Consider the following 27,705-nt stretch of genomic DNA (forward strand, 5'->3'; position numbering starts at 1 on the left):
GTGCCCTTACAATCAGCATGTTGGGATGTATTTATTGAGGCAGCACTGGAATTACCAGCAATCCAAAATAGCTTTTGCTGCTGCTGAGTAATGGGAGTTATTCATCTCCCAGTCAACTCCTGTAGTCATTTTCGTGTCATTTAGCAGCTGTAAATGCATCACATCTGCTTTAACAGACAGAAAACAATTATGGTTGAGGGGGGAAAGGTAAAAAAAAAATGTAATGAATGTAAATAAAATGTTGAGGTGGAAGAACTTTGCAGAGCTGACCTTTACACTGGGAATACTCTATCAGCATTCTTTTTTCCAGGAGGAGGAGGAGTACTTTATTATTGCTGTGGATTTGCATAATACCACCAGTGCTCTGCACCACTCCAGCAAGAGTGGGAGACTTAGAACTGTAACAGGTTTGGTGTTCAGTAAAGCCAGACCTGTCTGGGGCTCTTTGTAGTCCGATACACAGTTTGCAAAGAATTGGTAGCAGTAACAAGTGAAGTTAGATCAGCGCGGAAATTCATGTGGTTGCAGCACAGACGAAAACAAACTGATCTGTGCTCTTTCTGAAATTGTGGTCAAAATCAAGCTCAAAGTAGGCTGAAACAGCTCAGAAAGTTGTTCCTGTCTTTGCTTTAGGATCAAAGAGATCCTGTTCAGCACCGATCGTCATGTGCTGCTGACACCTACTGTCAGCACTGAGGTGCTGCTTTCCTTAGGCAGGCAAATCCCATGTCCTCATCATGACTATTAGAAAACCAGCCAGGGCCCCTGGGTCACGGTGCAGTTTGATTCTCTCTTGGCAAGCTTGGCTGGTTAATTCTACGTGCTCTCCTTCATAACAGGTGGAAGGGTTTATTTCCTTTTTAACAAGGAGCTGGGGATTAGGCTGTGACTAAGTGAATGTGTATAGAGCTGAAACAGTGCAAACATAAGTGATGAGAGGAAGACCATACTTGGATCAAGTAATCCAGTTTTACCCAAGATACTAATATACTCCCTTTAGCTCAGCTGATGTGGCTGCTAAAGAGAACTTAGGGTTTGGACATTTTGGGGGTTTTACATTGCAAAGCTGCTTTGGGCATAACTGAGAAACAGAACTTTCTGCAGCAGCTGAGAGAGAAACACAACGTGATCCATCTCCAACAGCATTCAACCTGAGAAGAGCAGGGGAGAGCAAGGGGTTCCAGGAATTCGTGAGCATTTCTAGCCTGAATGTGCTACTGAGGCATCTGTTCCTCTCCAGTCTTTGTTTGCTCAAGCACCTGAGAGTCTTGTGAAGCAACAAGTGCTACCACTCAGCCTCAGCTTGGCAGACCTCCAAGCCAAGAGGCTGTGGGTGAGGGAAGATTGTATTTGATGACCTTTGGACAGCATGTCAGGAGAGGCCCAGGACGACAGCTGAGCTACAGGAATGTTTCATGCCCTGAAATGACAAATGAAGCAAGGGCAAGGGACAGTCAGCAACAGAGATCTCTGAAAACCAATGTAGGATGCTCTGGTGAAGCCAGCTGGCATACTGGAGGGTGTTCTTGTGCTCTGTGCACGCTAAAGGAGCTGCATCCCCCAGTCTCCATAAGTCCAGTGTGGCTTATGAGGACACTGTATACATTCAGCTGCCGAGTGAGGCCGTCCCTGCTGTTCTCTTCCTCGTCTTGCAAATGTATCGCCTGACCATACGTTTTCACAATCTTGCCAGCTCAGAGATACGTGCACCTCAAAATACAGGCCCTCTGTTTGGTTTATGAAACTCCTCACCGCAGGACATTCTAAATGCCAAAACCAAACATGAGATGGAAAGGATTAGGCAATTTCTCAGAAGGTAAACACATCAGTGACAGAGCCATTATGTGACTTCTGGCTCAGAAATCCCTAGATCTTGAATTCCAGAAGCAGAAGGTGTAATGGCCTCTGTCAGAGTTGGGGTACTGGGGTGGACAGAGCTTTCTTCCGAAGCAGTATAACAGCTTTTACATCCTTGTTTGCTAGGACGAGTGTCCTGACACAGCGTCCTCGTACAGAAAGGTAATGCTAGCTGGAAAACGCTTTTCCCAGTACAGTTTACTGAAATTCTGCAAACAGCATACCTGCAATTGCACTAGAGCTTCTGCTGGTGTAGGTGGAAGGAGAGAAGAGCACGGGTATTTTGTGTTCCCATCCCAATATACGTTATTGGCAGAAAATTTAAATGTAGACCAAACTTAATAATAAAGTTACAATAGTTGGCATCCCCTTATTCAGCATTTCCGTTAGACAGATGATTTGAATGAGAAGTTATGCTCCCTGCGTTCGGGCACCTTCACACTTTGCAGACAAGCCTGCTAAAGAAGTGCTAATTTTTCGAAGTGCCAGACGAAGGCAGGTAACATCATTACCTGTCTCCCAGGAAAGTTTGTGCATGAAACGTTAATGTTAAGATTTTGATGATGAAATAAAATTCACGTCCTTTCATCTCAGTAGGTGGCCTGATTTCCCACTGAAATCAAGAGAAAAGGCATAGTCAACATTTTAGAGAACTATGCCATTTTTACTGAACATCCTAAATAAACAAAAAGCCAATTATTAAATACTTCATTTGCATTTCAAGAGACGGAGCTGTAGTCTGTGCCATATTACAGTGTGTGCTATATTACAGTGGTCACATAACATCTAGATCTTCAGAAGATAAATCTTAAGATCTCATAGATCTTAACAACCCTCCTAGCTCTTAGCAAATAAAATCTCAGTGCACTAGTCTGCATTTCCACGCGAGATCAGGGGTGTTGCAGGAGCTTCTTCTAGTCAGAGCAGTCTACTTTTGTAAGCCAGGTGAAGAAATACCTTTTATTAGTATGAAACAGAGCTTGCATTTTGCTTTTTCTTCACTATTTTTCTTCAAGAAGCTTTTTCTGCTTGTTTTTCCCTAGCAACTTGCCTTGCTACTGAAGCCCACGGAGTTCAAATGCCCACTGCATCTGTCCCAGAGGAGCGGGCTGGCTGGCAAGGGGAGAGTTAACAGGACCGGCATGATATTCCTATCCTGCAATAGTGCCTCAGGGCCCCAGCTCAGACTGGGAGAGGAAACCGATCGTACTGGGCACTGTATCCCCGCAGTGAGACACAATCCCCGTCCTGCTGGGCCCCCAGCTGGGGGCAGGTATCGCCCCGCAGCGATGGGTGGGAGGCGGCTCCTCCGGCTCCTTTCTTACCCCGTGGGCAGGGTTTTGTTAGTCCGAGACGAGCTGCGGAGACGCTGGAAAGAAAAGAGTGAAAAGGGAGACATTTGTAACTGGGGTTTGGGATTGAGCTGCCCATCCAGGTCAATGGGTGAAGCAGCAGCTATTACTGAGAGCTATCACTCTGGGGATTATTTTTTCTGGCTTCCCATTCAGGGCGGGGGGGGGAAGGACAATAGAAAAGTAATTTTCTCTGCGTAGAGCACTGAATTTTCCATATTTAAAAGAAATGCTAGGCCTCGCTTAAATCTGGATATTAGCCAGTGTTGTGCTGGTGCGGCTGCATCAGTGAAACCTCTATTGAAACTGTGCTGAAACCCCACAGCTCACCCTGAGAACAAGGTGGCAAAAAACACCCTCGGGGGCTTTGTCCAGCCGGTAAATGGGTGTCCTGCCCTGGGCGGCTTTCCCAGCGCCCAAAGCCACAGCATCACCGAGAGCTCAGGGCTTGGAAAAGCCTGTAAAACGCTAGGGAAGTGTGTGGAGAGCGCGCCTGGGAAAATGCCTCTACACTTCACTGGTTCTTGGGGATTATTTCAGGCTGGTGAAATGATGTTCCTGTTGACTGAACAATTACTGGAGGCGAAGTGGAAACATAGTTTCTATGTTTATCTAGGCTATGTTTTCATTGCCCCCCCCGCCCCATAGTTGTGCTGGTGCAAACAGCAGAGGTTGGAGGGCTGGGCTGGAGTGAACAGTGACTTGAACTGATCCAATGAGGTTGCATTCTTACATCTTCTGGAAAAAAACTGAAGTGGCAAAGATGCTTTTACTGACTCTCTGCATCTAATGCTGAGTGTATCTTAGTCTCACCACATGATTTAGGATACTGTCCCCTCACTACTGTCCAATCTCTGACCCCTTTTGTCCCTGGTACTGGAAAGGTACAGCTCTTCCAGAGAGTCAGGCTCAAGGTTGAATATTGCCTGGTTGTCAGAGGGCAAGCTTGTGCTGCGGCAGGCAGCGAGAGCAGGCAGCGGCTCCTGTGCTGGGCAAGACACAGCAAAACTCGGTGAAGGATGCAACAGAGGAAGGAAGTGCTCAATTAAAGATAGAGTGAACATCCTGAGTAGGTTTGGCTGAGTGGCACTGCCAAGCCAGCGGGCACAGGATGCCTGGTGAGAAGCAGGAGCGAGAGGATTGTGTGTTAAACCCAGACGTGTTCAGGAAAGTTAGGTGGAATTTCTGAACCTGGGGTGAATAAGCCAGACTCTTCCCAGCAGGAGAGTTATTGAGAGCAGATGTGCAGCATGGAATTTGATTTGCTGGGAATGAAGGGGAAACCAAGGGACAGGACCTGTGGTCACCTGAACCCCACTGCACAACCGCGTGTTCTTTTTAAAGAGGGCCTTCCTCCTCCCTTATTCTTCCTCTTACCCAGTAATTGCCCATTACGTCCTCTCTCCTCCCCACATAATCCCTGTCGCTGTCAATTAGCCAGTGGCAAAGAGCAGAAGGCTGTTGCTTAAGAAACAACTGCTCACCCGGAGAACTGTTGTCAAACACCAGACACACCAGAGAACTGTTGTCAAACACCAGACACACCACACCGCAAGTTCCCTACCCTGCCACCGCCTCAGACAAAAGATGTACCGCTTCAAATCCTGTTCCACCAGTGCAATCTCCTCTGCTCCCATGTGAGAAAGGCTTTTAAAAAGTTTTACGTGTCGCAGCTGCACCTCTGTTTAGGCTGTGGCACTGTAACTCCAAGTAAAACATTACCTTCCCCTCCAGTTACTCAGGCAACTTTATTTGTCTGGTTTAGAAGCCAGGAATCACTGCAAAGGATTATGTGCCTAGCCCTCACACCCAACTGCACGGCTTCCAGCTGCAAACTCCAGAGCAGGTTTTACAGAGCACTCAGTACCTACTCTCTCTCCCTTCCGTGGCCTGAAATCATTTGGAAACCCAGCCACATAAATGGAAGCTTCGTAAAGTCTGACGGCACAAAATTAACCATTCAGAGCATCTTGAAATGAATGGGATGCGACAGGATGTGTTTGTACCACATTCATGCTTTGAGGCAGATGGCTGTGGTGGGTTAGGTCTGGCAGTGGCAACCTGAGCGCTGGATTTACTGCTTGGTAAAATCACAGCAATGGCAGTTGGTAACAGACGTACGTTAGGAGCCAAAAGACGTTTTGCAAAGGCTATGTAAAAATAGGTAGAAATATTAAGCCTGATTGCTGGTACAGAAATGCCCGGTGAGTAGAAAAATTACTTTCAGTAAGTATTTATCTGAAGAATCTTTGCCTTATTTGAGCATGGTATTTTGTACTGTATGAAATTATGGCTTCGCTGAAGTTTGCCCCTTCACTGTACCCACTGCTACCCAAGCAGGTAGCAAAAACGTAACAAATGCAATCTATTCTGTGTGCTTTTCTGCAAGAGCTAAGAATGAGCAGCTAAGTCTGGATAACCATCTGTAAAACAGTATTCTCACAAACTGACCCTGCATTACATCCATGTTTAGGCAGAAAAGCTAACGTGGCATTTCTACTGACCCTGCAAGATGGGACAAGCCGGCTTTGCTGACCAAAGAGGAGCTTTTTGGAGAGGTTGTTTTAATAGGTGTTGTTTTACTGATCCTGTTCACCACACAGATACAGAAACCTTCATGTTGGAAGGAGGGAGAAGATGCCACGGTGGAATGGCTATGAGTTGGAGAATTTTAATGACTATTTGAAAAAAAAAATTTATTCGAGTCCTGTCATCATGAGACCTGCGTATTCTGAAAGCTGTAGAAAGAGCTTTTTCATTAAAGCCAGAACTTCTGAAATGCAAGTGATGCTGCACAGGGCTTGAAATTTTGTCCCATTCTGACCTTCAAACACAAGATGTGTTATAAGTAGCAAATGACACAAAACAAAATAAAAGGAGACCTTTTTTAACCCAGGCAGCAATGCTTTTTCTCCACTAGCACCAACAGAGAGTCCTCTCAGAGCACAATTATGCAAAGCGTATATATCCTGTGATGCTCTGAATAGCTTTTTAGAAGTTCAGTAGAGCCTACATTGTATTTTTAAAGCAAGTACTTGTAGGGTCTACTTTCCTGGCAGTGAAGCAATTAATAATTAAGTTTTTTAGAACACTGGAACCATAAACACAGCAAATCGTACTTGCAGAGTATAAAAGTTGAGAAATCTGGTCAGACTGGTTTCTGAAAGGCAAAAGAGATCTCTGTTGATGTGATAAACATTAAAATACTATTAAGATAACATTAATAGTGGTGCTTTCAGAGGAGCCTAAGCAAAAAAAAAAAAAGATGAGGAAAACCAGACGGTGCAAAAAAAAACCTTCCAGGGAATGAACCTAAAAGGGCACTTATGTCAAATCCAATTGTGAAATTATACACAAAGGAAAGAACCTAAGTTCCCTTAGGAACCTCAAGTCATCTAAAATGCTTTAACAGTTCTAAATGCAGTGCCTTTATTTTTATAACAGATGGATGTTAATACGGAAGTATGCTTTCTATTACAAACGCAGTTTCGACTCCCTGCTCCCCAGCTGATCCAGAATGGAAACAACCCATCTTAGTGTTAATGTCAAGTTTCTTGTTTTGGCAGAAGTTTTTATTTACTATTGCATTTTTTTGCAGACATTACAGGCTTTGATGTGGATCGTTTCTTCCAGGATACATATTCACTGCAGAATTATCTACATTCAAGCTGCTCGAAAGCATCCCGACCACAAAATAATTGCTGTAGCCACTTCCGTGTGCCGCTAAAATTTCTTAGGGTGCACATGTGGGATTTTTTGGAAAGCACTGGAGAACTAACAGCACTTGATCGCTGGAGCGGCTAAGGAGTGGCGTAACTTGAGTTTTAAACTATAAATCTGATGGGGCAGCCACTATAGTGAAGGGTGTTTGTGAATGGCTAAGACTTGACTTAGGGGCAACGTTCAAAGGAGCTTTTCACTGGGGAATGCATCTTTTGTGATGGGCTGGGATAAGGAGAGCATTGAGCGAAGAAGAGCTGTCTGAGAATAAGGCAAGTTCTTCAGGAAGAGGGGTAGGCAACAGTGATGTTGAAACTCTTACGGACACTGGACTAAAAGTTGGGTTAGATTTTTCGGAGCCAGTCACATCCGTATATTTTGGAAAGGCAGAGCTTTGATGTGAGTCTGTCCTCCCATGTGCTCCGGTTCCTCAGCCTGAAGAGCAGCTCAGAGCTGTAGCCTGTGTTAATACCAGAGCGCAGCTGTGGTCCAGGCACCCCACTCCAGCCCAGGAGAAATGATCCTGAGAGAAGTGAAGCAGAAGGAAAACACACAGAGGTGGCAAGAGCCTGATGCTTTGGCAGGGGACCTCAGGTTAAGATTTTAGGGCAACCTGTGTCAAATGAAGCCATAACATAATATATATAAATATATATAAATCCATAACATAACATACCTGTATTACAAAGTTCCTCTTCTGGATGAAGAAAATGACTGGCAGGTATATAGGGAGGCTGGAGAAAGGAGCTTGCCCTTGGGAACCAGAAATACCTAAGCAGAAGTAGGGCCATTTGGGAAGATTTGCAAGCGTGGCTGGTATTTCTGTAACTGCTAATGAATGAGTCTTTGGGGGAAAAGAAAAGAAAATTATATAATGAAGAAACTCTTTTAGAAATGTAAATTGTAAAAGGTGTTCAAAAATTTTTCGGAAGAGGTGGGAAACATCAAAACTCCTTTAAAACAACTTAGAAAAAGAAGCCTTATTGAAAGAAAGTTAGGTTTTTAGGTTATTTATGTGCTTTGCTAAGTTTTATTCAGAAGCTTTCTGAAAGCTGGAAGTGCCATGTTACAGTTTAAAAAGCACTGACATGGTGCAAGAGCCCACTTTTATACTCCCCTGAAAAAAAACCCTCCAGCATAAAGCCTGAATCACCACGGGTCTTCATCAGACACTGGAAAAAAGATGCGAAGAGCTGACGCGTGACCAAACTTAGGCAGTGTTTTAAACTGAAGGGTAACAGTGCCTGCCAGTCGCAGGCACATTGGCAAGGAGGGTGGCAAGGCACGTCCAGTGCTCACCCCAAACCTCTGCTGTGCAGGCCAGGAGGGTCATCACTCACTGTCTGCAGTGTATTCATCGCACTTTGGGGTGAGTCCTAAAATCTCGGTGTTTGTCCAAATCCCGATCTAAGTAATTACATGGGCTTGGATTCTGACAAACACGGATACAGGCGCCTCTGGAGGAGTTACCAGGCTGTGGTCTGCAACCCTGCAACCTGACCCCAGCATCTGTACTATTCCATTAAATTAAACACTGTGCAGTTTTGAGGCCGAACTCCTCTACCTTGCTTTAAAGCCTTCAGGGGATTGGTTCTATCATAGCCTCTACTGACAACAGTTAGAAAAAAACAACTTTCGAAACCCAGGGAAGAAAACAGCATATGAAATCCCTCAGTCATCTGGTAGAGAAGCTTCAAAATGTTTCACAACTTGAAATGTGGCTTGAGAGCATTGGCATCCGCTGGGGTCAGCTGAGCTGGAATTCCTGTTGGGATACAGACCAAACAGGAATGGATGAGGATCATAGAATCATAGAATCATTTTGGTTGAAAAGGACCTTTAAGATCATGAAGTCCAACCATTAACCGAGCACTGCCAAGTCCACCACTAAACCATGTCCCTAAGCACCACATCTACATGTCTTTTAAATACCTCCAGGGATGGTGACTCCACCACTGCCCTGGGCAGCCTGTTCCAATGCTTGATAACCCTGTAGGTGAAGAAATTTTTCCTAATACTCAATTTAACCTCCCCTGGTGCAATTTGAGGCCATTTCCTTTTGTCCTATGGCTTGTTACCTGGGAGAAGAGACCAACACCCACCTCACTACCTCCTCCTTTCAGGTAGTTGTAGAGAGCAATAAAGTCTCCCCTGAGCCTCCTTTTCTTCAGGCTAAACAACCCCAGTTTCCTCAGCCGCTCCTCATAAGACTTGTGCTCTGGACCCTTCACCAGTTCGTTGCCCTTCTCTGGACTCTCTCCAGCACCTCAATGTCTTTCTTGTAGTGAGGGGCCCAAAACTGAACACAGTATTCGAGGTGTGGCCTCACGAGTGCTGAGTACAGAGAGACAATCATTTTCCTAGTCCTGCTGGCCGCACTAGTTCTGATACAAGCCAGGATGCTGTTGGGCTTCTTGACCACCTGGGCACACCGCTGCTCGTTAGATACTCTGTTTAAGTATCCAACAAAATATCTTTATGCTCCTTCAACAATTCCTGTCGTAGTCTGAATTCTCCTGTTATTTTTGTACCTAGGAAAAACCACATTTACTTTCGCTGGTTTTGGGGAAGTTCCCACTTGGCCAGCTGGGGAGGCTGCCACCATCTCTGTGCCCGCTGCCCAGAGATGCAGCAGAGCTTGCTTTGAAGTTGGCTGGATGAAACAAGGAGAAGGTTCTTTGCAGCCTCCCAGTGATGTCAGCTCATTAAGTCCCTAGCTCCCGCTGGAAGGTTTTTAATTTACGGATCATCTCAACCTGAAGAATTTCAGGCCCAAGGTGGCTTTTCAGCCATTAACGTCAAGGAGCCGCGCAAGTGCCCAAGAGAAGAAAGAACTGCTGGGAAGTTTGGGTTCCTCCTTTAGGACTGGAATTTATCGTCGGCCCAATCAGGACCTGCTGCTGTTCTTGTGCTCCCCGTCGTAGGGACCTGCCACAGCAAGCGCGCGCACGGCCGGGCTCCGCAACGGCAACCGGTTTGGCTTTTTTCCTAGTTTTGGAACAAAGAGGGATGCCAGTGGAGGTTTTGGGGGTACAATTGCTTGAGGCACTTTATGTTTTAAGGGCAGTTTGGATACGGCTCCGTGGCCTGGCCCGTGCCACGGCAGGGCACGGTGAAGGCGGGGCACACGGCGGCGCGGGGCCGTTGTGCTGTGTGTTCCCCGAGCCGGACAAAGGAGAGCGCGGCGGCGGGGCCGGGCACGGAGAGACCCCGGCTGCGGGTTCTGCCCCGGAGGACGAACCTTCTCCTTGGGTGCAGGCCGCGAACGCCACCGCCGGGACGGCTCCGCCCCGCCAGGCTCCCTTCCCCCGGGTGACCTCTCCGCCCGGTGCCCCTGCCGCCCCCGGTGCCGCCGCCGCCGCGTTTCCCCCGCCACCCCTTGCTCCCGGGTCACCCCGCCGGGCCCTCCCGCGGCCCGTATCGCCCCCTCGCCAGGCCCCGCGCCCCCCCCCCCCACGCCGGGCCGGGGCCAGGGGCGGGGCGCGCGGCGCCGGTGGGGGGCGGGCGGGGCGGGGCGGTGCCGGCCGCTGCGCGCTGTGTGCTGGAATGCGCGGCGCCTCCCGCCGCGCCGCCGCCGCCAGCAGCGCTTCCACGCCTTGCGCGCGCCCGGCCCCCGCGCGCACCGCCCCGCGCCCCGCAGCAGCTGCGCGGCCGGGCGGCCCCGCGCCGCCGGTGAGTGCGGCGGGACCCGGCGGGGCCCGCGCCCGGGGTAGGGGGGAGCCGGGCCGGGCCGAGCCGAGCCGAGCCGGGCCGGACGAGAGGCGCTGTCCAGGGCTGATCTGCGGCCGGCGGGCGGGCGGGGGCGGCCGGGCCCGGCGGGGAGGCCGGGGCCGCGGGGGGATCAGCACCACGGCTAAGGAGCCGCGGCCGCCGCCTGCGCCGCGCCGGCCGCGGGGGCGCTCGCCGCGCCTCGCCGCCGCCGGAAGGCAATGCCGCCGCCGGGCGGGCCGGGCGCAGCCCAGGCCGCGGGCCCGGGCGGAGGCCCGGGGCGCCGCTCGCCCTCCCGCCACCGGGCACCGGCTGGGCGCGGCCGCCGTGATCTTGCTGGTACCGAGTCCCTTTCGCCACCTCGCGCCCCCGCACCGGGGCCGCTGCCCTGCCTGCCGCGGGAGGGAGGAGGAAGCTGAGCCCTCGCATCTCCTCACGTCCCCGCGGGCCGGCGGCAGGGGGAGCGGCGGGGCGGCCGGGCCCGGCCGGGCCCCCCCGGCGGCGGCGGCAGGCGGGCCGGGGGCGCGGCGGGCGGCGCGGGGAGGGCCGCTTTGTGTGGGCAGGCAGAAAATGGCCGCATGCCTGACAGGGAGGGAGGGCGGCGGCGGCGGGGGCATGGCCCGGCCCGGCTCCCCCGGCCGCCTCCCCCGGCGGATGTGCGCCGGGACGCGGGGGGGGCGGTGGCCGGGCCGGGCCGCCCCCTTTTGTTGGCGGCCTTGGGCCCGGCGGGGTCCCTCGGGCAGCCGGCAGCGGGCGGGGGCCCTCGGCGGGGCCCGGCGGTCTCAGCACCCACTCGCGGGCGCCTGCGCCGCCCCCGGTGTCTGACATGGCGGGCCTCGAGGAGCTGGTGGGGCCCGGCGGCCCCCGGGGGAGCGGATAGCGCTGGGGCCCGGCCCGACGGCAATCGCCGACCGGGAGCCCGGCCCGTGCCCCGCGGGACCGGGGACGCGTGACCCCGCTGTCAGCGCCCCCCCGCCCGGCCTCCGCGCGGTGGGATCCCGCACCTCGTGTAGGGTGGAACCAAACAGCCCTTTCGGGAGAGGAAAGGGACCCCCCGGCTGCCCCCCGAGGCCCAGCGTGGTCTGTGTTAGCGGGGAAGCGCCTCAGCCCGGGTTCTGCCTCCCACTGCCCCAGTGCCTCAGCGAAGGGGTTTAATTTCCTGGTGTTAACGGGAGGGGTGCTTGGAGGGTTCTGCGACTCTGGTGCTTACAGGTGTTCCTTTTCTATGCTAACAGAATTGCTGCCATGGCAACGGAAGTGCTGGGACAGTCTGGAGGGAACAGCCTGTTTCCTGGCGGTGCTAATATTGGTATGGCATTGTCCAATGACATGTATGACTTACATGACCTTTCTAAAGCTGAGCTGGCAGCTCCTCAGCTTATTATGTTGGCGAATGTGGCCTTGACAGGAGAAGTCAATGGCAACTGCTGCGATTACCTGGTTGGAGAAGAAAGGCAAATGGCAGAACTGACAACGGTGGGGGACAGCAACTTCTCAGACAGTGATGGAGAGGGTATGGAAGATACCCAGGCTGCGGAGAGTGACCGTGAGGCACCTGAAAATGTGGAATTAAGCTCTCTTGACATTCCTAGTGTGGAAACCCAAGGTGCAGCTGCTTGCTCCCCTCCTAAGACTCCCAGTGTGGACAAAGATGTCTCATTGGAAGCACCGGGTACTCCAGAAAGCACAGAGGACAAGTGTAAGAGCTTAAAGAGCAAGCCGTTTCGTTGTAAGCCTTGCCAGTATGAGGCAGAGTCTGAAGAGGAGTTTGTGCATCATATCCGAGTCCACAGTGCTAAAAAATTCTTTGTGGAAGAAAATGCAGAAAAGCAAGCCCAGGTGAAGGAGTCTGATTCTTGCACCACAGAAGAGGTGGATTTCTCTAAGGGCCCAATCCGTTGTGATCGTTGTGGCTATAACACTAACAGATATGATCACTATCTGGCTCACTTGAAGCACCATAACAAAGCAGGGGAAAATGAGAGAGTCTACAAGTGTACCATATGCACTTATACTACCGTCAGTGAATATCACTGGAAGAAACACCTAAGAAATCATTTTCCCAGGAAGGTGTATACCTGCTCACAATGCTCCTATTTTTCAGACAGGAAGAACAATTATATTCAACATATTCGAACTCACACAGGTAGGTCTTTCATCTTTTTTGATTTAAATGTGGTAAGAGTGCTGGGAAACTCTGATGAATGGAGCAAGCCAAGAGTCTTCTATTTGCAGAGTTCGTTCCACCCCATTAAAGCTCTGTGCTTTCTCATCTTGGTGCTACCAGGCTGTACCCTCATGGAAGTGTGGATTTCGTTTGAGCTCCAGTCTGCAGTCCTACAGGACTGAGAAAATCTCTCAATATCAGGGGCCCAAGAGGAGATGAAGAGCATCCTGTTTAGTAATTTTAAGCTACTTTTTTGAAGAGGGCATGACAAAGTATGGCTGTGATGATTGGCAGGGTCTACAACAGGAAAGCCTGATGTACTGTAAAAAGAAAACAAGCAGGTTGACAAAAGGTGCCTAAATTGCATAGGTAGTTTTGAAAACGATACTTTCAGACTAAGCTGAAACTTGACTAAGCGGTAATTAGAGGGACGAAAGAGCTGATACACACATGCAAAGGAGCCCTCCAGCATCTACATAGTCAGGGTAAGAGTTGTGTTCCTAGTGAATTAATTCCTCTTAATGTACAGGGGCCTGTTTTTTTCTAAGGTCTGCATCACGGCAGTAGCCAGAAGTAGACACATACTTCTGTTGGCCTGTAGGAAGCCCTCGAGGGAGCCTTTGGCCTGATTTCCCGTCTTCCTCAGCTTGTAATCTCAAGTAAAAGCATGAGGCCCCTTTCTACTCCGGTTTATACCCAGTGGAATCAGTGGACCATCAATGTTGCTGCCATCCCGTGAGCTGGGGCTGCAGGTGATTTAGGAAAGGCCTTGCTTTGTATCAGAGAGCCTCACCGGCCTCTTGCGTGGGGAGTCCTGAGGCGTAGCCAAACGGAGATTCCTTTCTAGCCCAGGGCCAAAACGGGCACGGGGACATTCTAGCCACCTGGCCTCTTTTGGCAGTGAGGTCTAGTTGCTTTGCCTCCTGATCCCTTTTGGGGAAGCGGAAGGGCAGTTCAGACCTTTCCTGCAGCTTCTCAGAAGCTTTTCTTTCCCCCTTGTGAAGGCTTTCTGAGGAGAGGGCGGACTCGCTCCCCATCTTCTAGAGTGCTGACCTGACTCGGTTCCCCTTTATTGTAGGCTGCGCCGGCTGAGCAAAACACTGGAAAATTTCTCCTTTGAAGTCATGTTTTGTCACAGCAATGACATGAATGGTTGGGAGGCTTCGGTTCAGTTGTCTGCAGCTGTCTGGAAGGGGAGGGCTGGACACGGGCGGCCTCAGGGCTGGGCTTGAGCTCAAGTGTGCAGAAGTTCTGTTCATCAGCATGCTTTAGTGTCTGCTTTGATGGGGTTTGGAGGGTCTGCTGGGATTTTTAGTATGCTAAGACATAGTCTACTCTTAACAAGAGCCGCGTGCTGTTGTTTGGAGGATACCATCGGTTTAAAAATCAGTCCTATCTAAATATTTTTTTCCTAAACAAGTAAACAAAGGTTATTGTGAGAGGTGTTAGGAAAATGGTGTGGTTTATCCTCCAGTTTGTTTTCTTTGTGTGTATTGTGGGACATAACAGGAAAGAAACCAGGTAAAAATGACAAAATAATAGGAGAAAAACTAAATAAATCATCCAGGGAAGTCATGGCCAAATGTGAGCCCATGCTGTGGTGCCTGTCTGTTTTACATTTGTCTCGACTTCAAATTCATCCCCACTCGTGTTTGTAATGACATTAGGTTCCCCTCTCTGAACTCTGAAATCTCGTGTTGAGTTTTACAGGAACTAACCATGAAAGCATGTTTGCTGAGGAAGCACTCTGTTATCAGTGCATTTGACCAATTTACCAGTGAACTGTGTTAAAATATAAAAAAAAATCAAGCATGTTAAACTACATAGGATATTGTCCAGTTCCTCTTTTCTCCTTAAAAAACAGAGATGCAGTCAAGGTTTCTGGTTCTTTGGTTTGCCATGTATTTTCATTATTTTAATTAAGCTGAAATGAGTGATTATGATTATGATTTCAGCATTTTTTAGTCCACCCTGGTAGTTGTTTCTTTGCTAGCTCTTAACTGAAAAGTTAGGATCTTTCAGCCAGTTCTCACTTGTTAAAAATCTTTCAAAATTTAGTAGACAGACTTAGGAATGTGCCTTGTTTCCAGCAACACTGATTTTGTGAAGGAGAGTGTTAAAGCTAAAGGAAGAGTATTAGAAGAATGAATAAACTACTGGCAGGTATATTTATACACCAGTCTAAAAGTTTCTGCTGGTATTAATGTGTAATCGATTGCCTTAAAAAAACAGAAAACAAAAAAACCCACAAACAACGCACAAAAAAACCCCGAACAAACAAACAACACCCTCCAAAAAACCCAGGAAAAACACACACAGATATTATAGTCAGAAGTATTTGCAGACTGTTAACATAACAGTACTGAATTAAATAAAAACTGTCTGAATGATAATAAAATATCTTTGTATTATAGTTTTCATGTAAAACTGAAGAAAAATATTTGTTGGAAAAAAGATGAGAGGGATACATACATACTTCATTTTCTTCCTATTTTATGGGTTCAGAATGTTAAGAAGGAAGTTGGAATTTTTTGTTTCTTTGGTTTTCTGATTTCTAATAGGTTAAACAGTTGTGGATAGATACTTTCTGTCTCCTGTTTTTTTATACTTCACCTGACTTTTTCTGTGTGGGAAAATGCCTCCTTGCAGATAATTGGGCTCTGCTGTGTTTGAGCCATCCGGTTTTCTGAAACACTTACTCTGTACAGAGTGCATTTTCACAGGATCAAATGTTCTGCTGCTGCTGGAGAAGGGCAGTCTAAGTTTTCTCCCCATATCCTGGGACTGGTTGACTCAGCTCACTAAAATGGCAGTAAAATATTTCTTTCCTCTTCTCCAGGTTGGTTTTCTGCTGGTTAGTGAATGGAATCGACTTACTAAGGACACATACAAACGCCAGAGTGCGTGTCCGGGAGCAGGGAAGGGGGCTGCATGCTAGTACCTTGCATGGTGGGAGAAATACCTGTCCTCTGCGTGTTTGGCGACCACGGGAACGCAGGCAGAGGTCACCTGCTTGCCTGTTGCTTGCATTTGTGTTGGAAAGCAGGTGTCCATGAACCCGCCCTGTACTGGAAGATACCTTGCAGCTGGCGACACTGCTTATGTGGCAGGCTGCTGACAAATATGGGGGACCTTGGGCAGAGGGGTGGTTTAAGGACCTTGCAGATGATCATAAGCTTGTCAGCTGGGAAAGCTACGTCTGGAAGAGCCTGTCTGCTGCCCAGGAGGGGGTGGCTGGAGATGTTCAGGGCCATCCCTTCCTCTGCTGATGGAGCAGAAAGGACCCTTTGTGTCAGGGACAGATCTACCTGAACTCGTTTGTGCTCATTAGACATGTTAGACCAAGTTTTGACTTGATTTACCCCATCAGCTATCCACACTGCTGATCTGGAACTGCACTACGTGCAAGACAGTGCAGCATTGTTCTCAATTTTTTCCATTTTACTTGTTAGAAGCAACTTCTAGAAAACTTAATTGAAAATCATCTGTGGGGCTATACAAATAAGACATCTACTTCAGGCAGTCGCGGTGTTCAGTGCCTCGCTTTGGGCTGCCATTTTTTTTAAATTTTGGTTGTCATAGGGGATCTTTCTTGCTTGCCGCTGTGTTGGAAGTTTGATGGAAGCAGTTTCGTTTCAAGCAGACAGAACTTTTAATAGCATTACAAGAAAAGCTTTATAAAGAGATGATCTTAAGCTTGTTCACTGATGTCAGTCTGCATGTTCATTTGCATAGAGTTAAGTACCTGTTTAAGCTTTTGCTAGGTTGGGGCTTATTCTATAAGTGTCTTGTGGAGAGGTTTTTTTGGTGGCTTGTTTGCATATAATGAGCTTGTAAAGTTACAATAAAAATCCTTTGGGGAATAGCATTTTATAAAATAGCCCTTACAATGTAGTCATGCATTTAATTCTCAAGTGGCAATAGCGCATTTTAAATTAGTTGCTTTCATCATACTTTAAAACTAGTACGTTTTGTTGCTATGCCCTGTATAAAATACCTGAAAGAAAGCCGTTTCCACATTCCTAACGTTGTAGGTAACTTTAAAGATATGAAATTTCAGGTAATGGGAAGAAGACATGACTGAATATTCCAGGACCTTTGGCCACATATTTTCAAATTGTAAGGAGTCATTTAAAACCAAAACCATTTCTTTATAACAAAAGGACTACCCCTCCCTTGTACATGACTTAATCCTATTGTGTGTATTGCACCAATCTCCTACCTTGTTTTAACTGGAAAGGGAGGGGGGTTGTGGTTGTTAGGGTGAATTTACCGTTAAACTGCTGATCTAATCAAGAACGATAGTCTAAATGTTTGATGGGAGGAAGAAATGTGGGATTAGCCTGCATTACAAAGACTGCCTCTACTGCTATTTTGGCAAAGGCCTGCAGTGGAGCTTCACATCACATACTGGCAGATGAAGGTCTTTGCTGCTACAGATAGAGCTATGCCTCTGAAAGTGAACAAATAGCCTGTATGCAGGGCTTTTGCTGATGTCTAGGCCTCAGTGGTTTGGAGAGCATGTTGGTTGTATGCTTCAACTGATGTAGCAAAATGCTGTAGTGTATGACTGTGACTGACTATGACTTGAATAAGTATTACAACTGAATAACATACTTTTCCCTTCCCATCTTCACTCCTCTCTTCTGTTGGGGGTATCCACCCGAGACTAAAAAGTGCTTTTACAACTAGTAGTGGAGACAAGGCCACTTAGATCTCTTGGCTGTGCTAGCAGTTTGTGGCAAACACCCCTGGTACTTATCTGGACGTGTCTAACAGATGTTAATTCTAAAAGTGTCTGCCTTTATTTGGGGCTTGTCTTCACTTGGAAAGGATTTTCAAGTATTATTGTACTGATAGTTACACAAGCTAAATGTCCCTTGTGGAGACCTAATTTATGTCAGGTTACTTTCCATTAGTTCTCCAGAAACAATAACTCTGCAGGCAGAGGGATTTGAGTCTTCAAAATAAACATTTCTGCTACACTTGAGCTTCTGCTGGCAGCATAGTTTCACTGAACAGGGCATCATGCTTTTCCACCCTCCAAGCCAATTTCACTCTGCTGATAAAACTTTGGAAGTAGAGACCCAGTCTGTATCTGCACTTGTGTTCTGGCAAATGGAGGTCCATGCTGAATGTGTGGTTGCTCCCCATCTTAATCCAAATTAAACACGAGGTTTCAGGTAAGGTGTTATGTGAAGCAAGAGCATACCTGATTTCTTACAGGGTCTGTATCTTTTGTGCATCTTCTGAGTGCTGGGAGAAAACACTGTAGGAAAGTCAGCTCTGGTGTCTTAGGGATTCCTAAAGGTGGCTGTCCTCATCACCTTTTGGCTGAGGTTACTGTCCCACCCCAGATGGACTTGAAGATGTGCCCCTCTCCTATTCTGCCCCTTCACTACCCTTATTCATAAGGCATGACACGTTGCATTGGTCCAGCTCGAGCATATGCTTCTCACTGTGGCCCTTTGCGGAGAGATAATGTGCCCTCAAATACAACTTGAGGATCTCTGACAGCCTCGTGTATGGCTCGGTAACCCACGTTCGGGAATCAGTTGTGTTTCAGTAACTAATTTGTTGTTTGTTTTTGCAGGAGAGCGACCCTATCAATGTGCTATGTGTCCTTATTCCAGCTCTCAGAAGACCCATTTAACCAGGCACATGCGCACCCACTCAGGTTGGTAAGGGGTGACAGCGGCATGACTCTGGAAAAGGGGGTGGTTCACAGAATCACAGCATGGTTGAAGTTGGAGGGGACCTCTGGGGGTCATCTGGTTCAGCCCTCTGCTCAAGCAGGGCCACATAGAGCAGGCTGCCCAGTTCTGTGTGAGATGTCATCTCATCCAGTATGGCCTGAGCTTTAGCTTCCATTTTAACAGGGAAGGTTGTCTTTACCTGCTAAGGAAATGCTAAGTGTCATTAATAAAAGTGATAACAAGGGAATGTATCTTTTTCTTTCCCTTTTACTTTCCAAGGTGTATTCTGAGGTTCATAGGGCTGCTGTAGTAGTCGTAGTAATCTAGTAGCAAATACAACACTGTGATGATACAGGAGCAGATTCTTGTCTTCTGCCTGCTGCCACAACTCAGTTGAAATCAAATGAAGCTGGGAAAATTTTGAGCAGCTGAGAGTCTCCTCTGTGATGTCTGCGATTTCATCTCATCCAGGGTTTCTGAAGGAACCCTTAGCTTTTGCTTAGTATCACAGAAAGATGTAAAATAGTGTCTGCTTATGGCAAGGAGGCACAGAGGAGAAAAAAAGCAAACGTAGAGGGTGTTCACAAGTGACTCAGTCTTGTGGCGCTAAAAGCCAAATTAGCAATTTTCGCTAGCCTTTATTTCCCATTACTGGTCATAAGCTGTGGTGTTACGAACTCTCGCTCTCTTGCGAATCTCTTTTTGAATGAATTAATAGCATTTTTGTGAGTTGTAACAGCATAGGCACGCTAGACACAAGCACAGTTGTCCTTTATGACCCTCGCAGGGGAGTTCAGGTAGATCTCAGCCTGTGCTTTTGGTTTGCTAATATCTGAATTGACCAGACCTAGGTGAATTCCTGGTCCTAGCAAACAGTAGTGAAAGTCTCCTGAGAAGTAATAGTTTCAATTTTAATAGATGAGACTTTTAATTGAAACCAGAAAGCAGGCAATTTTAACTGTAGTGGAGGGGGGTTTGGACCCATTAAAAATAGCCAGCTTTAAAATGACATGCCAGTATTTTGGTTTGAGAATTTCGTGTATGAAGTGTTCTGCGTCCAGAAACAAAAATCATTTTTGGCTGAACCTCTGGGCTGAATGCAAATTTGCAAATGGTTTGGTCGATACTGAGCCTGGAAACCATTTCATGAACATCTTACTCTCCCCTTGTCTGTGCAAGGAAGTCTCAAATCCGAAGGAGGTGAGGAGTGGGATCTGACCTTGGCCCTTGACTCAAAGGTCTGGAAGGGAGGGTGTGAGCTGTGCTGACAGAAGTGGAAGTGCACATGGGACTCTTGCTATCAGGAGTGTTTTATTAATAGCTCTCATAACTTCTATTGCATGTCTTGCTGCATTGCCCAGGCAGCTGAACCTTTTCTGTGGCAATTTCTGGACTCCTGCAGTTCACAGGCTGGCCTCTGGCCTTTTAAGGCAAACTGGTGCTGGAGCTTTCTTCAGATGTCAGACAGTGAACAACAGTGGTTTAGAGCCTACTTCACAGCTGTATTCTTAGCCATCTTGATACATGTCCTTTCCACTTGTGCAACAAAACCCCTAGATTTGGTAGAGATGATGGACACAAACTCTTCACTTGCAACCTTTGAGTTACCTTGTTGCAGCTACCTCTGAGCACTGTGCTGTCATAACAGCTTGTTCATGTGTGTGCAAGAGAGAGGCTGTTCTTGTCCTCACTCTGTGTAACACAGAACTGTTCCTTAAAGTGTAGGCGATAAAGGTCCATACTTGTGAGAAGGATGAACAGTGAAGCACATCAAGCTTAAACTCATGGAAAATGTCACCATGAAGTGGGGGGGGGAAAGGGAGGAAGGAGGGAAGGAAGGAAGATATGCTGAAGATGATAAGGAATCAAAGTAACCCTTCTTTGAATAATAAAGAGATGCTGCAGGCAGACATGAAATGATCTAGACTCTTAAAAGTGTCCCCATCCTTCCTTCCAGGGAGGCAGCACAGCCTTTTATAGAGTTTGTGAAGGCATTGCAGATCAGCCATGTGTCTAACACACAGACACCACAGTCACAGTGGTTTTCTTTGCTGCAGGCTGCTCTGGACTCCTGAGTTGTGCTGCAGCAGAGCAGCATGAGTATGGGCAGTGTCTGGGCAGCTGTTGCAGGGGTGGGAGAAGTACTATTGTACCATGAGCAGAAGGGGCTGGAGTGGACTTTCTACCTACTTAGGAAGTGGCATGCATTAATTCTGCAGGTCAGTTTTGAGATGGTGGTTTAGAGCTCAGGAGTATCCCAAATTCCTCAGCTGCATTTGCACATGCACAGATGTTCTCAAAGTATTTCTGGACTTGAGTTGTTGTGCTAGAAGTGTTTTTCCTGTTTGCTGTGATGTGTAAATGGAAAGCCACTTCTGCTGCAGTGGCGTGCACTAAGCAGAACATTTCAGGAACAATTCTGCAAGAGTCATTGCACAACTGTAAATGCAGATTTCAGTAGTAACATGACGGCTTTGCACTGCATCTGGTTGACTTGCCGAGAGCAGCCTGCAGCCAGTATGTCATGTGTTTGAGACACTAACAGTGAACTGAATTATCAGAGGTAAAGATCATCAGAGCAGTGTGCCTCTTTCATGTGCTTTGGTGTTTGCTAGCTTCTTTTCCCTCATTTCCTTTTCAATGCAAACATGAAGTATGCTAAATCTGTGTAAAGTTGGACTTTTTTGAAACGTTTGTGTGAAACTGCTATTCATCAAATGTTACATTTCCATTTTTCTACAATGCATTCAATGGACCAGTTGGGTATGGATTCCATTTGCTAATATTACTGTAGAGAGATCTCTGCCGGTATGTATGCATAGCCAGAACCTGTGATGTTGTTACTGCTTGTTTGGTTTTGGATCCCTTTCCTCCCAGCCCTCACCCTTTCTCTCTTTTTTGTATTTTGTTCTTGGTGTCTTGTGAATGTGTTTGTGCCTTGTGGATTTCTTATGTTGACTTAATTTTAAAGGCGCATGGATAATTTTTTTTTCTTTTTGAGTTTCATATTTCTGTATCTGTATTAGGGGGAAGTGATTGCCCCCCCACCCCCATACTTGATAATCACCATCATTCCCTTCCACCCTTCCTTCCTTAGGTGAGAAGCCATTCAAATGTGATCAGTGCAGCTATGTGGCCTCAAACCAGCATGAAGTAACTCGTCACGCAAGGCAGGTTCACAATGGGCCGAAGCCTCTGACTTGCCCACACTGTGACTACAAAACAGCTGACCGCAGCAATTTCAAAAAGCATGTTGAGCTCCATGTCAATCCACGCCAGTTTCTCTGTCCTGTTTGTGATTATGCAGCATCTAAAAAATGTAACCTGCAGTATCACATCAAATCCAGGCATCCCGATTGTTCTGACATCACCATGGATGTTTCAAAGGTGAAGCTACGGACTAAAAAGAGTGAAGCTGACTTTTCTGAGAGCATTAATGAAAAAGCAGAGAAGGAACAAACGAAAGGGGATTCAGCTGCAAAGAAAACTGAGAAAATTGTGAAAGTGGAGAAAAAAGATAATTTGGCAAAGGAAAAGAAGCTGACGAGCAATGTTTCTGCAGGCCAGGTGACAACCAGAAGTCGGAAATCGGCTTCAGAAAACAAGGAGGTGGCTATTAAAACTGAGAAAAATACTGAGAAAATATGTAAAACAAAGAAGATCAAAAGAAAAGCAGAGGCTGAAGTAACTTCCTCAAAGCAAGAGCCTGCAAATGATACCTCAGCAGTAACAAAAAAGAAAAAGAAAGTGGAAGCTAAACCCAGAGACTGCCAGGAAGCTCAAAAAAGTGATGTTATACCAGAGGAGGAGCCTAAAAAGCAAAATTCTTGCCTCAAGAAAAGCAGAAAAAAGAAAGCTGTGAAAAATAAGCACAGTAAGAAAAGCAGTAAACTCGATCAGGAGAAGATAGAGGAAGAAGAGATGCCAGAGGAGTGTCACATCACAGAAGAAGATGGATGCGTGAAGCCTGACAGTGAGGGCAGCTACCAGAAGGAGCAAGATCCCACTAACACAGTGGCATTAAACAATGATGGTGGTCACGCTTTCAAGGAGGAGAGCACCGATCCCAAAGCAAGCTGCATACAAGAGCCAGGGCAGCTTTGTCTGACAGCTCAGGATGCAAACACAGAAGCTGAGGTAGAGGATCAAGAAATGCCTGCTGCAGCAGGAGAGAGTGAAGACACTGTTGGTGAAACAGAGGAGGAGAGAAAGGCAGACAGAGGGGAAGACACTTGCTCTGGGGAATCTTCACATGCAGTGCCTTCTGAAAAAAGCTTGGATGTGCCCATGGATGTGGTACCAGATCTGGCGCCTGAGAAGGAGCCAGAGGAAACTTTCGTGGCAGAAACCGTGAGTAACTCAGACCTGATGGACCTGACCAAGACGTGCCTGCCAGCGACAGAGCCAACAGGGGATGCTGTGCTGGTACCTGCGCCCCCAGAAGGGTGTACGCAAAGCCCTAAAGTAGCTCTGGCCTTATCATCTCCGGATAACACAGCAGTGAATGAATCTCAGGAAATGGATGAGGATGAGGGCATCCACAGCCACGAAGGCAGCGACATAAGTGACAACATATCAGAAGGAAGCGATGACTCGGGGTTAAATGGCGCTCGCTCCATACAGGAGGAGACAAGTCCAAAGACGTCACAAGGAGCTGCAGACACCACAGTGGCCGGGGAGAACTATGTGTGCATTTTTTGTGACCGCTCATTTAAAAAGGAAGGCGAATACAGCAAGCACCTCAATCGCCACTTAGTCAATGTGTATTATCTTGAGAAGGCAACAAAAGGGCAGGAGTAGAAATAGCTGTGGTTTGGGGGAAACTTCTTTTGTAAGATCTTATACAGCTTATGTACAGATATTGTAGATTTTTTTTTTAAGCACGATTTGCTTTAGTGTCTGCATTGGCTTATTTTTTTGGATTAGGTTTTTTTTTTTAAGTTGAAAATATTTTTGACAACTTTTTGTGTAAAGGTGAACTCATTAACTATTGGATCTCTTCATTAGAGAAGGCAGGTAGGGTGTATGAGGCTGTGTCCTGTAAAGTCAGTGTAAGCTTCTAGTCTATTAGCTTATGCAATTCTTTTTATAAATTGAGTTTTAGGAACAAGACTGTAGCTAACAATACACAAGTTGGATGTTTATAGAGCCATTGGTGTTAGTTGCTTTTTGTTCTAGCAGCCAACTCCTTCTCTCTGTCCCCTCTTCCTTTCCCCTGTTTTTTTTTTTTAGTTCTTCTCGATGTGTCTTGATGTTCAAAGCGTTAAACTACTTGATGGTTTTTCTACCAGGAAGACAGCTTCTATTACATAAAGAGCACTTTGTAAAAGAAATCAAAGTTGGCTAGTGATGAACGTAACTGTTTAAGATAATTATAATTGTGAACGTACATTTCAGATCCCCTAAGCATGAATGGTGAGCCAAAATTTGGGAGCAGTCCTTCCAACTTTTGATTGGAGAACCTCTGTCTTGATTAATATCTTAATGACTATGATATGTAATTGGCTTTGTTGTGGGGGAGCAAGTTTGTTATTTTTAATTTCTGCCTTTTTTTAAATTGTGCTTTAAGGGCTTAAAATATTGCACATTGTTTTTGATTTTTACCTATGCAGTTTAATCCTTTAGGAATAGCGCTTGTGCAGTACATGTACACTTTATATATGCATGTTTGGTTTTGTTTGTGTAAGTTTTTTTTATTTGGAAACATTCAGATTCATTGCTTACCATGGGACAGTTTTCTGGGACAGTTTTCTGTGATGCTGTTTACTGCAGATTTTTCTTGTTTTCCTGGGGTATTACTAGTCTTGCATGAAGTTGCTGAAATTACGAACTGCTTGGCTATATATTTTTGGCTTTAAAATTATATAGTTCTTGAGCGAAAGGATATCAATGCAATTTCAAAACACTATTTTATAGGGTTTGTTTTATCATGGAAGTGCCATTTCTGATATTTTGAATACACATACAGAGTAATAAATTCAAATTTATAGTTTGGGATCACCAGACAGGAAAATACTCACTCTCAGTGGAAATGGTCTGCAGATTCTGCAAGTCCAGATGATGATTATTTTTTTTCCCTCCCTTTTTCATTACTGTGGGGGACAGCAGTCAAACTTCATGAGCTTAAAAAAAATAAAACAGTAGTAGTGATGTAAGTATGGTTCGTCAAAATCTAACATCTCACACTCCAAAAAAACAAAGAAAGATAAATCAACTGGTAAGCAACAAACCTGGCATTAAAAACTGTAGGAATTCCTGCTCCTTATTTATTCAAGTTGCATTTAGTAACATCATCCTGCTTCCATGCAGAGAGAAACACATAAGTGATCAGATTGTCATCTCAGGTCTACGTGTCATACCAGGAGTTTTTAATTGTAAACAGATTTAATTTCTGACATACACAAACACAAGAGAGATTGCATACTTACTGCTTGTAGCCAACCAGCAGCAAAATGTAAACAGAACCCAAACCAGCAGGGAAAAAGCAAAACCCTCCAGTCCCATCTTTGCACTCTTCCGACTGTCATTAGCTGCCTTTCCAGTGGGAGCAGTTGGGGGCAGCTTCTCTGGTTGTCAGCTCCAAAGAGGCAAATTTGGAGGCAGGTGTCATTTGGAGAGTGGAGTTGAGGAGCTCAGGCAGTATTTGTCAGAGCACTTTATGGAAAATACTCTCAATGTAAGCTCTGGAATAAACCCTGTTCTTCCCTGCATGTCCCCACAGCATCTTCCCCTCCAAACAAACCTACTGCCTTGAATGGATAGAGAGCAACAATGCTACATTGCTTCTGCTTTTGGGAGAGATTGGTAATAGGAGGCCAAAGATTCGAGAGGGAAAGCACCCCTCGTGGCAGAAATAAATTGTATAATGTATAGTGAGTTTTTGCTTGCTTAGATAGTGTTCAATCCTTACCTTGGCTGTGACAATCATTGTCAACTGAAGATCGAGTTGCAACTATATTTATGTTAAACATTAAGAAAATAAACCTAGTTGCATTGTTTTCCTAAACAACCAGTTGTAATAGTCTTAGATGTATTTTTTGTTTCTTGATAATAATGTTTCCTTTATATATAAATGTTGCCACCATTTGTGAGCGATGTGAGCAGATGCTGGGAATTCCAGTACTGTGTAGAGGTTTTATAGCTCCCTTCATATCCTTGCGAAGAGCCTTTGCCATCTTGTGAGAGACTTCAAGGACTTTAGCTATGTTCAAATAAACTTGTGGACTGGCTTGATAATTTTTCTGGTTTGTTTTTAAATGAAAACAATGCTGTTGACTGACTTTAAATCTTTCTCTATGAGATAAAAACAAAGATGTGGTTCCCTCAGATACTCTGCTGCACATTTCTGTGAAGTGGTCAAGGTTTCAATGCTTGATCTGACAAGAACTCTTTGAAGACGACAGTTGGCTCCTGTTCGGCAGTATTTCTTACCACAAGATTAGAAACTGAAAATAAATTATTAACATATTAAGAAGAGGAGATGATTCTTTCTATCTGAGACCCATCAACAAGGTCCTGAAATACGTAATGTTGGTGCAGAACTGTGTTGGAATTCTCTGCTTGGTTAAGACCAAGGTTTGGGAGTATGTTATGGCAAAGCAGCAACGATGTGATGCATAATGTGTACTTAAAATGTTAGACATTGCTAATATTGAGTATTTGGGGGGGGTGCAGTCAGGTAACCCATCATATACAGTGGTCTTACATTGCTGCATCTCCCTTTAAACAATGCCTTTTTTTGGGGTCTTTTTCAATATTCTTAAATTATTTTGTGTTGGTTTTGCCAATGCAAGCATTTTTGTGTTTCTTGGCAATAATACCTGTACGAGTGTTCAACCTCCAATATGTGGTTGGAAGGATTAGCACACTGATAGCCCTACACTGCCAGCCCTCTGTCGAGTAACATGGTGTTTTGGGCTTTTGCTGTATGAATCTATACACTCAAAGTAACTGCCTTGAGAAATGGTCTAGAAGTGGGTAGCTAGGCATTAATAACCCATTGTATTGTAATTGCTGTTTCTGGATTTTGATGATCTAGACTGGAACTTTAGTCATTTAAAGAAGAATGTTTTACCAACTGACAGGCCAGTTAAGATATGGTAACGTCATTTATTTCAACAGATTTAATGTAGCTGAAATGTATTAAATAAAATTCAAGAGTTTTCTGGAATGTCAGTTGTGTAGATATGTGGCGTGCATACAATATTAACAGATCCAGATAGCTAATGGAATTGTTTTATGTGTACATATATTTTCCCCCTCTAAAATTACACTAGCTAACAAACTTTTGTAAGCTGGCATGGAAACATGTTTATGATGTTTAGTTGCACCATGTTTGATGCTTTTACAGTGCAATACTTGTATTCTCTGAATTAAACCAAAGGTAATTTTTTTCATGCTCTCTCTACTGTAGTGCCTGACAGTCTTTTCTACATTTGTAATAGATGTAAAACAAGCCAGATCATACATCCTGTTTTTACCTAAAACATGTATAAGAAGTCTTTTGTTCAAAATGTAGTATAAACTTAAACTAAATTGCATTATATTAACCTTACAAGTGTATTTTCCTAAGCATAGTTATGATTAAATAAACTTTATTAAGGAACTTGCAGCTTCTATCTCCCACTTATTAATGGCTATGAAAGCCATTTGTAACTAAAGGCAGGAGCAATGCATCATTGACAGAGCTCTTCAAGACCTCAAGCCAGCATGGTATGAGGGAGCCTGTACATAGATGCCACGTGTGTGCACACGCAGACTTGACTGCAGACAGGGACAATGGCTCCAGAAATAGGTTCTTTTTCCATTTCAGCATACTGTATTCATTTCTCTGCCCGCTTCAGTGAGGGCAGGGCACAAGGTGAGAGATGCACGCATACGGACAAGGTTCAAACTTGATGCTGGACCTGCTTGTGACTTGGCAGGACAGGCCTGATGGGCATGAAAGGCGTATTCTCTGCCATGTGAGAAGAAATGTAACTTGATGGAAGCTGCAGAATTTACATTTGAGTTTCAGAGGTAATGCAGGTGGCAATTCCTCCTGTATTCCTAAGGTCTCTGGTGCTGTCTCATTTGGGGAATTAACAGTCAATTTATAAACATTATGTCACCCATCATCCCTATGGCTACGATACTGTCTATATAGATATTGAAAATGTCTTGAGAGCTGTGGAGCCCAGCATAGCCTGCAAGGGTAGCTTCCCAT

At 45.9% G+C, this 27,705-nt stretch overlaps 1 protein-coding gene across 2 annotated transcripts; it reads left to right on the plus strand.

Annotated features, from left to right (window-relative positions):
* The first annotated feature begins 10,585 nt into the window (after nt 1-10,585).
* REST (RE1 silencing transcription factor) lies at nt 10,586-27,067 on the plus strand. Of its 2 annotated transcripts, none has more exons than XM_068404036.1 (4): nt 10,586-10,601; nt 11,873-12,783; nt 18,398-18,481; nt 21,598-27,067. In XM_068404036.1, the coding sequence occupies exons 2-4, from the start codon at nt 11,883-11,885 to the stop codon at nt 23,298-23,300; spliced, it is 2,688 nt and encodes an 895-aa protein (XP_068260137.1). In that variant the 5' UTR covers nt 10,586-10,601; nt 11,873-11,882; the 3' UTR covers nt 23,301-27,067. The 2 variants fall into 2 exon arrangements, with proteins under 2 accessions (XP_068260137.1, XP_068260136.1); XM_068404035.1 differs by lacking the exon at nt 10,586-10,601 and adding an exon at nt 10,897-10,976.
* The last annotated feature ends 638 nt before the right edge of the window (nt 27,068-27,705 follow it).

The sequence above is a fragment of the Nyctibius grandis genome, chromosome 6 (genome assembly GCF_013368605.1).
Source record: "Nyctibius grandis isolate bNycGra1 chromosome 6, bNycGra1.pri, whole genome shotgun sequence".
Lineage (NCBI taxonomy): Eukaryota > Metazoa > Chordata > Aves > Nyctibiiformes > Nyctibiidae > Nyctibius > Nyctibius grandis.